This window comes from Leptodactylus fuscus, chromosome 2, assembly GCF_031893055.1.
Source record: "Leptodactylus fuscus isolate aLepFus1 chromosome 2, aLepFus1.hap2, whole genome shotgun sequence".
Lineage (NCBI taxonomy): Eukaryota > Metazoa > Chordata > Amphibia > Anura > Leptodactylidae > Leptodactylus > Leptodactylus fuscus.
Genome location: NC_134266.1, coordinates 281,623,606 through 281,637,530, shown reverse-complemented (window position 1 = coordinate 281,637,530; position 13,925 = coordinate 281,623,606). Strand labels below are relative to the sequence as shown.

The window sequence follows — 13,925 nt, the reverse complement described above, 5'->3', positions numbered from 1 at the left end:
CAGAAGAGAGAGAGAGGTTAAATATTATAGTAAGGTGAGTTGTAACCGCAGGGGACATAGACCGGAGGAGGTGTGATGGAGGAGGATCACTTGTACAAGTAGTGGGGCGAGAAGAAGAAAGGAGCCGGGAGACTTCATCTGTTACTGGGTCAAATAATGAGAATTCACAATGAGGAGCAAGGGAGGGAAGGAAGGAAGCTGAGGGAGTGATGTCACTTGGAGATTGGGTTAATTCATGACAGATGTTGTCGATTTTGTCTTTAAAGTCCGTGGACATTTCTTGAGTACTGAGGTCTGTGATGGGTAACTGCACCTTTGACGGAAGGAGGGAGTGAAAGGTGTCAAAGAGTCGTTTGGGGTTATTGGAGAGAGAGGAGATGAGGGAGGTATAGTTGGCTTGTTTGGTGAGGCGAAGAGCACAATTTATAGGCTTTGAGCATAAACTTGAAGTGAAGAAAATCTGCAGATGTGCGAAATTTCCACCATAGACGTTTGGCACATCTTGAGCATCACTGAAGAAAACGTGTTTGAGGAATGTGCCAAGGTTGCCGGTGTCTGTGTTGGGATTTTCGGACGGTCAAGAGTGCGACTTTATCCAGGGTGGCTTTGAGAACCTCATTATAGTGTTTGGTGGCCAGCTCAGGACAAGAGAGAGCAGAGAAGAGACGGAGATGACTGTAGGGTGTCTGCGAGGTGCGGAGTGTTTACAGCCCTTACATTTCTATACATGCGGTAGGTCAAAGTGTTTTGCGAAAGAGAAGAAGCTTTGATGTTACAGGAAAGAAGGTTGTGGTCGGAAATTGGTAGGGGAGCGTTCGTAAAGTGTTACTAGTGAAAGACGTAAGAGCTGTTCTTGGAGCCATTTTATGACATGTAGTTGTGCGTCAGAACGGGGACATCTTGTAGTATTGGGGATTAAGCTGATCAGACAGCATCTCTTTTAGGAAAAAAATCAAAACTCCATGAGTTATAGTCTAGGGGATGTGGATTAAGAAAACTGTTCCTCCATCAATTTGACACACCAGAATAGCTATAGATTAGTATGGCCCTCCACAATTTCTGGAGATGTTGTTTTTTATTACATACATTTTTTGGACTCTAATTCATCTGCAGAGGCCTCAGTGTTAGATTATTGTTGTATTCTCTGTGGTCCACATAGTCCTATATACCTATACGCCTATACTAATACTCCATCTGTGCATAGATAGATATACACACACATATATAAGTTTTATTTCACAAATATTATACTATATTCCCATCACATTAGCCTTCCTTTGAAATAATTCCTTGAAGGATTAGTCTGCGGTGATATCTGTACCCGTGTCCTACATCTTCAATACAATAGTATAGATGTGACTTAGATGTTCTTATCGCTATACGTGAGAAATGTCCCATATGTGGGTGACAAACCCAATGACCTGGCCCTTACAGATAGTATATGTCAGTATTGTGTGGAGTTATATCTTTATAAATATCGTACCCCATGATGTTTAGTAGAACCGTATTTGTGTGGAGATGACAAAGACGACAACCACATTGGCCAAGAGCAACCATGGCTAACCCCTGGGTCCATGCACAACTTGGCAAACATGGCAAGCTGCATGCTTCCTTGATTACTTAGCGAGAAGAGTATTGGTAGCAAACAGACAATGGCTGGACCTCCATGCTTCAATACCCTCGATGAAAGCCAAAATTGGGAAATGTTTTTCTTCTTCCCAAAGAGAAGCAAAATTAGCGTGTTATCAAAATAGACCCTATATCCAGCTTGCCACAGCTTATAGAGAGAACGGTCAGTGACCTAGTCTGCTCCCCACCAGTACAGTATCTGGAACAGGACAAACTGGAAATCTTTTATGACATAACGCCCATTAGATACACACTGTACTCAGTTTGCCATGGATTTACTGTCCTGTCCAACCTCAAGTGTAATGAAAGGGTGTTCAATGCCGGGGGTGACATCATCAAACCTGCCTGTATTGATCTGAGGATCTTCACACCTCGAGCTGATGCCAATGAATAGAACATAAGTGAAGGAACATAAGCTTCATTTTTGTTGTACATTTGGCTTCTTCCCTCTATGGGTTCTTTGATGGCGCTCAAGAATAGACTTCAATCTAAAACATCTCCCACATTCCGAGCAAAAAAATGACTTCTCCCCCGTGTGAATTTTCCAATGTGTATCCAGACCTGATTTCTGTGTAAAACCTCTCCCACATTCTGAGCATGAGAATGGCTTCTCCCCCGTGTGAACTCTCAAATGTCTCCTCAGCTCTGGATTCTGTCCAAAACATTTTCCACATTCTGAGCACAAAAACGGCTTCTCCCCTAAGTGAATCCTCAAATGTGCACGCAGAAGGGATTTCTGATTAAAACTTTTCCCACATTCTGAGCATAAAAACGGCCTCTCTCCGGTGTGAACTCTCAAATGGGAATCCAGACTTGATTTGCAGCTAAAACATTTCCCACATTCTGGGCATGAATATGGCTTCTCCCCTGTGTGAATTCTCCAATGTTTGTACAGATCTGATTTCATACCAAAACATTTCCCACATTCTGAGCACGAAAATGGCTTCTCCCCGGTGTGAACCTTCCAATGTATATCCAGACTCGATTTGCGACTAAAACATTTCCCACATTCTGGGCATGAATATGGCTTCTCCCCCGTGTGAATTGTCTTATGGTAATTCAGAAATGATTTCTTCCCAAAACATTTCCCACATTCTAAACATGAATATGGCTTCTCTCCTGTGTGAATTCTCTGATGCTCAACGAGACGATATTTCAGACTATAAGATTTCCCACATTCTGAACATGTAAATGGCCGATCTTCTCTGTGACTCTTCATGTGTCTAGTAAGACTAGATTTCCTTTCAAAATATTTCCCACATTCAGAACATGGAAACATTTCCCCCGGTCCTTGTCTAGTTGTTTCTTGGCCAATTTGTGGTTGATCATCTTCTCTTTCATGACAAGGAGATAACATGGTATATCCATAGACGTCACTGATCTCGTTTTCACCTGGAGAAGAAATTGATATTCACACAATGAGCAAAACATGTCCCAATACAGTCACTAGATAAGAGCGGGGCTTAGAATATTCATGTACTATGAGTTGTGATGAGATGTAAGCACAACCACAATGGTGAGGTGATATCCAGACAGCTCATACATACGGCATGTACAGATATACATAATGGGGCAGATTTAATAGTCCTGTCTAATAGTTATATTAAAAGTTAAAGGACCTTTAGTTAAAGGAACTAAATATTAAGAACCATTTACCCAGGCAATTACTGGTAATAAGTGTTGAGGGGTTGTGTCGTACTACGACAAGTCTGTTCAGCCAAGTCCATGGGAGAGACCACAGAAGTTCTGACCAGGATTGAGTGGTAGGCAAGTCCTCCTCAAGATGCTCCAAACTACTGGCCTCAAGAATACTACTCTTGCTTGGTTTTCTTCCTATCTCTCCCTGACAGCTCAGGCTTAAGACCAGCTTTTCATCTTCTCCCCTTCCTCTTGCTGTCGGGGTTCCTTAGACCTACACACCTCCTACTGGACAAACCATCAGCAGATTTGGCTCTGGTATCATCTTTATGCTGAAGACACCAATTATATACATCTTCCTGTGACATGACCCATTACTGCTAGAGATGAGCGAGTACTATTCGAAACTCCCGTTTCGAATAGCACGCACCCATAGGAATGAATGGACGCAGCCGGCTTCTTCCATTCATTCCTATGGGTGTGTGCTGTTCGAAACGGCCGTTTCAAATAGTACTCGCTCATCTCTAATTACTACAAGACATCAGCGATTGACTCTCCGCTGTCTCTATCATCATGTCTTCCCTCTTTCTCAAACTGAGCTTTTCTACAACTGATTTCTTTCCGTTTCCTTCTATAACCCTTACTAACCCTGATACTTTCATTTCAGTGATTTGCACCATCATAACTCTGATGTAACACACTTGCTGTCTACTGGTGGTGTCTAACTCAGACCTGTCCTTCACTCCCCGTATACAATCACTTACACACTCATGTCACTCACATGGTAATAAAAAGGTTAAATTTTAATTTTACTTTGCACACAGTGCCCATTGCCTAGGCTGTAATTGATCGCTCGCTCGATCCACGGGTGTATAGACATTGCCTTTACTATGAGACATTATTGTCATTACTAGAAATCTAATATAAATGCAGAACAAACCATATGCACAGTGAATATATATTACATTACACAGTTTTGGAAAGAAAAACAAAAAGTACAAGCTGCAGGAGAGAACGAAGTGTTATCTTTGTGTTTACATAGAGAGTAACATGGAGAGCAAACTGTAGTTAGATGACTTGATTGTGCAGCGGGCAGAGTGGTACATAACAGGAGAAAATCTAACGTAGTCCATTGATAAAGCAATGTATTTAGGAAAACTGTTGAATTAACACAAGCTAGCAGTATAGATCCTGGAGATGGGAATACCCCTCCCCACTCACTGCGCTTTATCCTCACTGATATATTTCTTGACATAGAAATCCACAGTCACTATCTGTCCTGTCTGACATGTCTGAGAAGAGGAAATCTCCAATAATCTTCTTCTGAGCTTTCTAGTAAAACAATATGTGGATATCGAATGATCTGACTGACTAAAGGAGGAAACCAGAGAAAGCTCAGCAGGTATCTGCGCCGTATACATCTCCTCCATTGGAAAGCAGGGAGACGGATTTACGTAAACTCAGTCTGTAATGTATAAGGGACGAAGAAAACACAAGATGGATGAAAGGCTCTTACCAGTCTCTGACACTGATATGAGGATCTCCAGGCCGCTCATCGCTCTACTGTCATCACTGTCCTGGAAAGATCCAAAATAAAGGACCTAAGAAGAAGAAGATGCCGAGATTATCTAATATCCTGTTGAAGGTCAAACCCCCCAGAAAGCCTCTAATACAAGCTAGACATTTATCTACACTGAAGATCAACTACCAAGTCCATGTCCCAACAGGTAGAAGTTCACTACAATCTATTATGGGACCAGAAACCATTTGTAGCCACGACCGAGCACAACCAACAATATCATCCAATAGAGCGGACACTCCACTGCTGCTGAGACGTGTAGTAGAAAGCTTCATGGCATCAATCTATAGAGGATTTACAGACATCTCAGCTTCATCTACCTGAGGATCCAGTGGGACATTCAGCTCTGGATACTCTGGACAATCCTGGGAATATGGAGGACTGGGACATCTCTCTGGTGGATTTCTCGGACTGGATCCATCTATAGGAAATATACACAGTGACTGAATACATTGTCTATATGTGATGAGCAGATGATGGGGAGTCTAGGTGACCCTCATACCTGGTCTCCTCTATCAGGAAGGTCTCCTCTTACCTGCTGATGTGAGGGGCTGCTGATCCTCCATCATCACCTCCTTGTACAGATCCTTGTGTCCTTCTAAATACTCCCACTCCTCCATGGAGAAATAGACAGTGACATCCTGACACCTTATAGGAACCTGACAACACAATGACACAGTCATCCCCAGAGCCCTCCCTTGGTGTTCTTGTATAATGTCCCAGCATTCCCAGCAGCGCTCACCTCTCCGCTCAGCAGCTCAGTGATCCTGCTGGTAAGTTCTAGGATCTTCTGCTCATGTCTCAGTGAATGAGGTGGAGGCTCGGTGATGGGGCTCGGGGTCCTGCTCCATCCTCCTGACACACGGGGTGTCACACACTCACCAGACGACTTCTTCACTACTGTGTAATCCTGTGTATGGTGAGACACTACAGGTCACTACAGAGAGTCTAAGAATCCTTCACCTGTCTAGTCATTTCCCTGGTTTATTCCTAGAGATAAGAGTGATGTCATGTGAGACTCTCACCTCTCCAGTGATCAAGGAGATGATCTCCAGGGCCAGCTCTAATATCCTGGTAGACATGTGGTTTCTGGCCTCGGCCATCCCTGGTGGGTCACTGATGGAGAGGACCATTGTCTTGTACCTGAGGAAGCTGAGAGAGAACGAGGGAATGATAAATGACTATTCCTAGTATACAATGGAGGGGACTTACACATTACTAATATACCGTATATACTCGAGTATAAGCAGAATTTTTCAGCCCAGTTTTTGTGCTGAAAAAGCCCCCCTTGGCTTATACTCGAGTCAGCAAAAAGAAAAAAAAATATAATTTTTTTTTAAGGGGGGGGGGGGGGTCTATGACAATACAGAATACATAGAAAAGTAGAAAATTACTGTGAAACATAAACACATTAGGTCTCCCTGTGTCTACTGAATATAGGGGATCTGCAGTGCTCCTGTTCCGTCGGGAAGGGGTTAATAGCAGCACTGCAGATCCCCTATAGTCAGCCAGGCTGAATTCCAAGTGGGGGAAAAACCCAGTCCTCAAGCTCAGGGAAGGGGCAGACAGACACCAAAACACCCCCTCCCCTTCCCCAGCAACTACTGCACCCAAAACCTCCGACCATTTTCATTTTTGATATTTTCCAGTAGCTGCTGCATCTCCCCCCCTTTGGCTTATACTCGAGTCAATAAGTTTTCCCAGTTTTTTGTAGTAAAATTAGGGGCCTTGACTTATATTCAGGTCAGCTTATACTCGAGTATATATGGCAAGCGTTAGGCTATGTTCACATTATTGCTGCGAGTCCCTTGTTCTGATCCATCAGAGAATATCATCAGAACAGACAAGTCTACAATATCTGCAGTGTTATATCCACAGCTCCTTCCCTTCTATCACATAGATGTGGCCGCGGCTGCTCCATATACAAAGAATAAAGCCAAAAGTCAGGAATAAATCCTCTGTCCCCCCCCCCCCTTATACTGTAAGACCAACATGAGCACAGAAATAGACATTATTATCTGCATGACAGCACAAAAGGAGCCACTATCTAAGTCCCCGCAGTAGTGTCCAGTGTGCAGCCTGCTGGGAGTTGTAGTCCTCCCTCTCTCCCCCCAGGTCTCCCCCATATTGTGTCGGGGCTCCCGGTCACCTCCTCTCCTCACTTACCCCCTCACTCTTCAGGGCAGGACACTCTCTACCTCACACACGTCCTCCTCATCACTAGTCATGTGACCCGGCGTGTCACCGGAAGGGGCGGGGCCTCCCACAGGCTGTACCAGTATATAAGGAGGGGGAGACTGTATACAGGAGGAGAGGGCTTACATGGGGGTGTATACAGGAGGAGAGGGCTTACATGGAGGTGTATACAGGAGGAGAGGGCTTACATGGGGGTGTATACAGGAGGAGAGGGCTTACATGGGGGTGTATACAGGAGGAGAGGGCTTACATGGGGGTGTATACAGGAGGAGAGGGCTTACATGGGACTGTATACAGGAGGAGAGGGCTTACATGGGGGTGTATACAGGAGGAGAGGGCTTACATGGGGTGTATACAGGAGGAGAGGGCTTACATGGGGGTGTATACAGGAGGAGAGGGCTTACATGGGACTGTATACAGGAGGAGAGGGCTTACATGGGGGTGTATACAGGAGGAGAGGGCTTACATGGGGTGTATACAGGAGGAGAGGGCTTACATGGGGGTGTATACAGGAGGAGAGGGCTTACATGGGACTGTATACAGGAGGAGAGGGCTTACATGGGGGTGTATACAGGAGGAGAGGGCTTACATGGGGGTGTATACAGGAGGAGAGGGCTTACATGGGGTGTATACAGGAGGAGAGGGCTTACATGGGGGTGTATACAGGAGGAGAGGGCTTACATGGGACTGTATACAGGAGGAGAGGGCTTACATAGGACTGTATACAGGAGGAGAGGGCTTACATGGGGGTGTATACAGGACGAGAGGGCTTACATGGGGGTGTATACAGGAGGAGAGGGCTTACATGGGGGTGTATACAGGAGGAGAGGGCTTACATGGGGGTGTATACAGGAGGAGAGGGCTTACATGGGGCTGTATACAGGAGGAGAGGGCTTACATGGAGGTGTATACAGGAGGAGAGGGCTTACATGGGGGTGTATACAGGAGGAGAGGGCTTACATGGGGGTGTATACAGGAGGAGAGGGCTTACATGGGGGTGTATACAGGAGGAGAGGGCTTACATGGGGTGTATACAGGAGGAGAGGGCTTACATGGGGGTGTATACAGGAGGAGAGGGCTTACATGGGGGTGTATACAGGAGGAGAGGGCTTACATGGGACTGTATACAGGAGGAGAGGGCTTACATGGGGGTGTATACAGGACGAGAGGGCTTACATGGGGGTGTATACAGGAGGAGAGGGCTTACATGGGGGTGTATACAGGAGGAGAGGGCTTACATGGGGGTGTATACAGAAGGAGAGGGCTTACATGGGGTGTATACAGGAGGAGAGGGATTACATGGGGTGTATACAGGAGGAGAGGGCTTACATGGGGGTGTATACAGGAGGAGAGGGCTTACATGGGACTGTATACAGGAGGAGAGGGCTTACATGGGGGTGTATACAGGAGGAGAGGGCTTACATGGGGGTGTATATGTAACACTCAGGAGGGCCAGGGCTGGTATCACGGGTAATATATCAGATGTGGCCGGCTTTCAGGGGGTCCCTGGGTCCCAAATGTGCACAAAATCTCCTTTTGATGTCCCCGACTACCCATCCCCACGTGATATCTGACAATGACAACAGACAACCAGGTCTCGGGGGTAGCCGTTGCTCTTTTACTAGCAGGACAAGGTAATACAAATGTACATATGGAGTAATTCTTCACATACAATACAGCGATCTTTGTAGGTAGTGTCCAATTAAGCAGGTGATAGAGCAGGGGTAGGGAACGTACGGCTCTCCAGCTGTTGCAAAACTACAACTCCCAGCATGCACACTTGCTCTGCTGTTCTTGGAACTCACATGGAACTGAGTGGAGCATGTTGGGAGTTGTAGTTTCACAGCAGCTGGAGAGCCAAAGGTTCCCTACCCCTGTGATAGAGTTTGGAGCAGGAATGCTTTGGATAGTTTAATTAGTAGTTGCTTGGGTAGTTAAACTTGTATATACTTGTAAAGATAGCCTGTATCCAGGGGGTTAGTCCTCAACAAACTGGGTACACGTATGTAGGAGAGGAGTGAGAATTGTCAGCAGCGGGAAAACCCTCAATTTCTGCCAGACTAGCTATGGGCTTCTTAAATATAAATTTGTCCCAAAGACTTACTTGAATAGAGAGATACGTGTTAGGTCCCAGATTTATGGATAACCAGGTCCGTCAACTTTAGTGCTTGTAGGCTTCGAGCTTCAGAGGAAAACACTCTCTGAGGAGAATCTTGAGTACAGAGGAAAAGCCATCTCTGTTTGGAGTGAGACTTGAGACTTGGCTGCTATTTTCAGCTCCACATGTCTGTGTCTACAGCTAGCTCCACACAAAAGAACAAGACAAAAGGTCCCCAACTCCCCTAGAGGGGGCTGTAACTCCTCCTCCTCCAGGCCAGTCAAGGGAGCTTGATTGGTCCTGAAGGTCACCTGATCATAATGGACACTCCTTCACAGTGGCAACTCAAATTACAATGGCAAGTATAGGCAGGTGTAGTTCACAAAACATCCACAAGATGGCGCATTAATAGACCCCTATGTGTGCTGGCTCTGGTAAAATAGAAATATATAGAAGGAATGAAGGGGGAGGAATCTCTTTACCTTATATGCAAATGTCCATACCATCTCGGTCTGCAAGGACTATTAAAGGGAATGGGATGAGCAGTACTGGGACATTACATATACAGGAGGAGAGGGCTTACATAGGACTGTATACAGGGGGAGAGGGCTTACATGGGACTGTATACAGGAGGAGAGGGTTTACATGGGACTGTATACAGGAGGAGACGACTTACATGGGACTGTATACAGGATGAGCCCCTGAACCGAAAGTACAGACAGGCGGTGTGACATCACATGAAGAGACGGGGTCTCTTCCATCACAGCTCTGTGCTATGTTCAGGGGGGATATCGTTACTCCTTGGGGAGAGACCACCATATAGGTGTGTGGAGTCTTATTAAGCCATTAGCGCTCCACTGTGCAAGGGATCATGGGAAGAATATGTAAATCTGTATTGCCTCAGTATGTGCACACCAATAGAGGGCGTCAGGATAATACACAGTAATATAATACAGACGTAGACACGCATATGCTGAGAAGAGAAGATATACTAGGAGTCCATAGCAGCTAAGGAAAAACGGAAGAGAAAGAGGAAGACTTCATGGTCATCGTCATAATCATTATTTCTCTGTGCGGAGTGTCTGCGCTTGGTCTGATGTAGATTATACAGCCTGGTCGCGGTTGGAAGGAAGGACGTGCGATAGCTCCTTCTCACACTTGGGGTGAAGCAGACGGTCACTTACAGTGTGCCGAGTCCCATCAAGGTCCCATACATGGGGTGGGATTTGTTCTCCTGCATGGAGGTCACCACGGACAGTATCCTTCTGTCACCCACCACCTGTACTGGGTCCAAGGGGCTCCCCAGGACAGAGCTGGCCCTCCTGATCAGCCTGTCAAGTCTATTTCTGTCCCTGGTTGATATACAGCGCCCCCAGCCGGCCACACCGAAAAAGATGGCTGAGGCAACCACAGAGTTGAAGAAGGCCCTAAGAAGTGGCCCCTGGACTCCGAAGGCCCTCAGCCTCCTGAGCAGGTAGAGCCTGCTGTGGCCCTTTCTCTGCAGCGCCTCCAGGTGGTCAGCCCAGTCTAGTTTATTATTGAGGAGCACGCCCAGGTACTTATAGGTCCTGACTATCTCAATACATAGGGTCCTGCAGCAAAAAAACAATGTGGGAAAAGCTACATCGCGGTCGTTCCTATAGCTCTTTGCACAGATATTTCACAGAGGTTTCCTTTGCGGACTCTCTGTTTCAGTTATACCCATAGGGAAGCCGTGACAGTTTTTGAAATTGCAACGCGTCCGCTGCACGTATTTTACCGCAAAATGGGGATGGGATTTGTGTTTATTTTCTACCATGGTATTTAAACCACGTGGGGCACCTGCCTCAAGGAGTTATCCACTTTCTCAGGATAGGCCATCACTATTAGACCAGCGGTGAACCCCAACACCTGAAACCACTGCGTATCTCCAGTACAGAGACTGTAACGGGACCTACACTCACCACTACAGTTTATACAGCACCGGAGATCTGCCAGGGATCCCCCGCACATCTAATTCTGATGGCCTATCCTGAGGTACTCTCCTTTCAGTAGGAGGAGGCCTCACATTCTGGTTCTCAAGTAAATAAAAAAAAGGAGGTCACTGGACTTAAGACATTACAGAGCAGATATGGGGCTGCTTCTAACTTACATAGTGAACAATGAAACAAAGGAATTTTCTCTTTTTCTTCTATGTTGTTACATGAGAGTCTGGACTACGTCTCCATTTGATCACTACACCGTACACATACACAAATTTGGGACAAGCTTGCAAATCTTTCTACAATGGGGAACAGCCCTGATTTATTGGGGTATGGTTCATGACAAAAAAATATGCAGTAGATTTTACTGTCTACATGTAGGGCCGGTCCACGGTGCCTTAGGTGAATAGGAAGCCATCTCCGGCCTACCCGGAGGTGCCAATTTTTGTGAGTACAATCAGCTCTAAGTATCACTGTATTAAAGTCCAAATTAGTACACCACAGGTCCTTATGGGTTTATTGCCCCAAATAGCCTTTCTTAATGTCGTCCCGGTGCCAGACCTTGGGCACTTGTGCAGTGAAGCCCAGCTATATATATGTCACCTATGTCCAGCAAACATGAAAACGTATTCTCCCCTGTGTGAACGCCACCCAATCCATCTTCTAGATAAAGCATTTCTCGCATTCAGAACATAAAAGTTACTTTTCCCTCGAGTGAGTCTTCTGGTGACGTACAAGGTGAGCTTTCTTGATGAAACACTTCCCACATTCTAAGCATGAAAATGGCTTCTCGCCTGTGTGGATTTTACAATGTGTATTCAGAAGTGATTTGCATCCAAAACACTTCCCGCATTCTGAGCATGAAAATGGCTTCTCTCCTGTGTGAATTCTCTGATGGCACTGAAGGTGAATCTTCTTGATAAAACACTTCCCGCATTCTGAGCATGAGAATGGCTTCTCTCCCGTGTGGATCATCCAATGTGTATCCAGAAGGGATTTGTGTCTAAAACACTTTCCGCATTCTGAACATGAAAATGGCTTCTCGCCTGTGTGGATTCTACAATGTATATCCAAAAGTAATTTTCGGCTGAAACACTGCCCGCATTCTGAACACGAAAAAGGCTTCTCTCCTGTGTGGATTCTCTGGTGGCACTGAAGGTGAACCTTCTTGGTAAAACATTTCCCACATTCAGAACATGAAAATGGCTTCTCGCCTGTGTGAATTTTCAGATGGCTTGCCAGACTACATTTTTGGCTAAAGCATTTCCCACATTCTGAGCATGAATATGGTTTCTCTCCCGTGTGAATTCTCTGATGTGTAACAAGACTTGATTTATGGTTAAAAGATTCTTCACATTCTGAGCATGAAAATGGTTTCAACCCTGTGTGAGTTCTCTGGTGGCGCTCAAGACTATCTTTCTTTCTAAAACACTTCCCACATTCAGTACATGGAAATGGTTTCTCCCCTGTGTGAATTCTCCAATGTTTATTCAGTGCTGATTTTTGTGTAAACCTTTTCCCACATTCAATACATGAATATGGCTTTTCCCCTGTGTGAATTCGCCGATGTTTACTTAGACCAGCGTTCCGTCTAAACCGTTTTCCACATTCATTACATGAATACGGTTTCTCCCCCGTATGTATTCTCTGATGTGTAACAAGAGTAGACTTATGGATAAAAAACTTTCTACATTTAGTACATGAATATGGCTTCTCTCCTGTGTGAGTTCTCTGATGCTCATCAAGAATCAATTTACTAATAAAAGATTTCTTGCATTCTGAACATGTAAATGGCCGATAATCTCTGTGAGTCTTCACGTGGTTGGAAAGATAAGATTTCTTTTTAAAAGATTTCCCACATAATGAACATATAAATGGCCGATCATCTCTATGAATCTTCAAATGTCTATTAAGATTAGATTTCTTTTCAAAATGCTTTCCACATTTAGAACATGGAAACATTTCACCCGGTCTATGTCCAGTTGTTTCTTGGCCAGTTTGTGGTGGATCATCTTCTCCTTCACGACTGGTAGATAACATGGGAGGTCCATGGCAGTCACTTATTTTATGTTCACCTGAAGAAGAAATTCATATTAAAACAATGAGCAAAATGTGTTGCACCACAGACACCAGATAAGAGCTGGGCTTAGAATATCCATGTACTATGAGCTGTGATGAGATGCAAGCAGAGAAACAACAATGCGGTGATATCGAGATAGCTCATACATATGTGTGTACAGATCTACACAATGGGGCAGATTTAAGGGAATAAGTGTTCCTAGGAATACCTATTCCCGACTATTGCTCCTTATAGTATTAATTTACTTAAAAAGGACCTTTCATGGTTTGGGGCACAGGCAGTTCTATATACTGCTGAATTCAGCGCACTGTTGGCATTCTCAATCTGTGCCCCGGGTAAAGAGCTAGCGGTGCTGGTACCATAGCTCTTTACAGTCAGAAGGGCGTTCCTGACAGTTTGTCAGGAACGTCCTTCTCCACAGCAGCGCTTATCGCGCTGTACAGTGCAAGCGGGGAGGAACGCCCCCTCCCTCTGCTCAAAGTGTTCGTCCATAGATCAATATTATCAGGAGGGGAGGGGGCGTTCCTCCCCGCTCACACTGTACAGCACGATAGGCACTGCTGTGGAGAAGGACCTTCCTGACAAACTGTCAGGAACGCCCTTCTGACTGTAAAGAGCTATGGTACCGGCACCGCTAGCTCTTTACCCGTGGCACAGATCGAGAAAGCCGACAGTGCACTGAATTCAGCAGTATATAGAACTGCCTGTGCCACAAACCATGAAAGGTCCTCTTTATAGGTGTTA

General features: G+C 45.4%; 2 protein-coding genes and 1 pseudogene across 2 annotated transcripts in view; all 3 read right to left on the bottom strand.

The window, feature by feature from the left end:
- Window positions 1-4,864, bottom strand: part of LOC142194230 (uncharacterized) — a 65,396-nt pseudogene extending 60,532 nt beyond the window's left edge.
- Window positions 4,865-5,130: 266 nt separating this feature from the next.
- Window positions 5,131-5,985, bottom strand: LOC142194229 (gastrula zinc finger protein XlCGF66.1-like). The gene is made up of 4 exons (XM_075263245.1): window positions 5,872-5,985; window positions 5,589-5,756; window positions 5,382-5,505; window positions 5,131-5,267 (listed from the first exon to the last, which is right to left on the bottom strand). The coding sequence occupies exons 1-4, from the start codon at window positions 5,977-5,979 to the stop codon at window positions 5,131-5,133; spliced, it is 537 nt and encodes a 178-aa protein (XP_075119346.1). The 5' UTR covers window positions 5,980-5,985.
- A 5,472-nt stretch (window positions 5,986-11,457) lies between these two features.
- LOC142194227 (uncharacterized) overlaps window positions 11,458-13,925 on the bottom strand; it is a 270,460-nt gene continuing 267,992 nt past the window's right edge. Inside the window, 1 exon segment of the mRNA XM_075263244.1 lies at window positions 11,458-13,176. Coding sequence (XP_075119345.1) covers window positions 11,801-13,176 — 1,376 coding nt within the window. The 3' untranslated portion in view covers window positions 11,458-11,800.

What these genes read in the sequence shown, in the direction of transcription:
- LOC142194229 (XM_075263245.1), bottom strand. Translation starts at nt 5,979, where the DNA reads ATGGTCCTCTCCATCAGTGACCCACCAGGGATGGCCGAGGCCAGAAAC. An exon ending in TCTCCTTGATCACTGGAGAG is followed by an intron (nt 5,757 to 5,871) that starts GTGAGAGTCTCA and finishes CACCATACACAG; the next exon opens with GATTACACAGTAGTGAAGAA. An exon ending in GCAGCCCCTCACATCAGCAG is followed by an intron (nt 5,268 to 5,381) that starts GTAAGAGGAGAC and finishes TATTTCCTATAG; the next exon opens with ATGGATCCAGTCCGAGAAAT.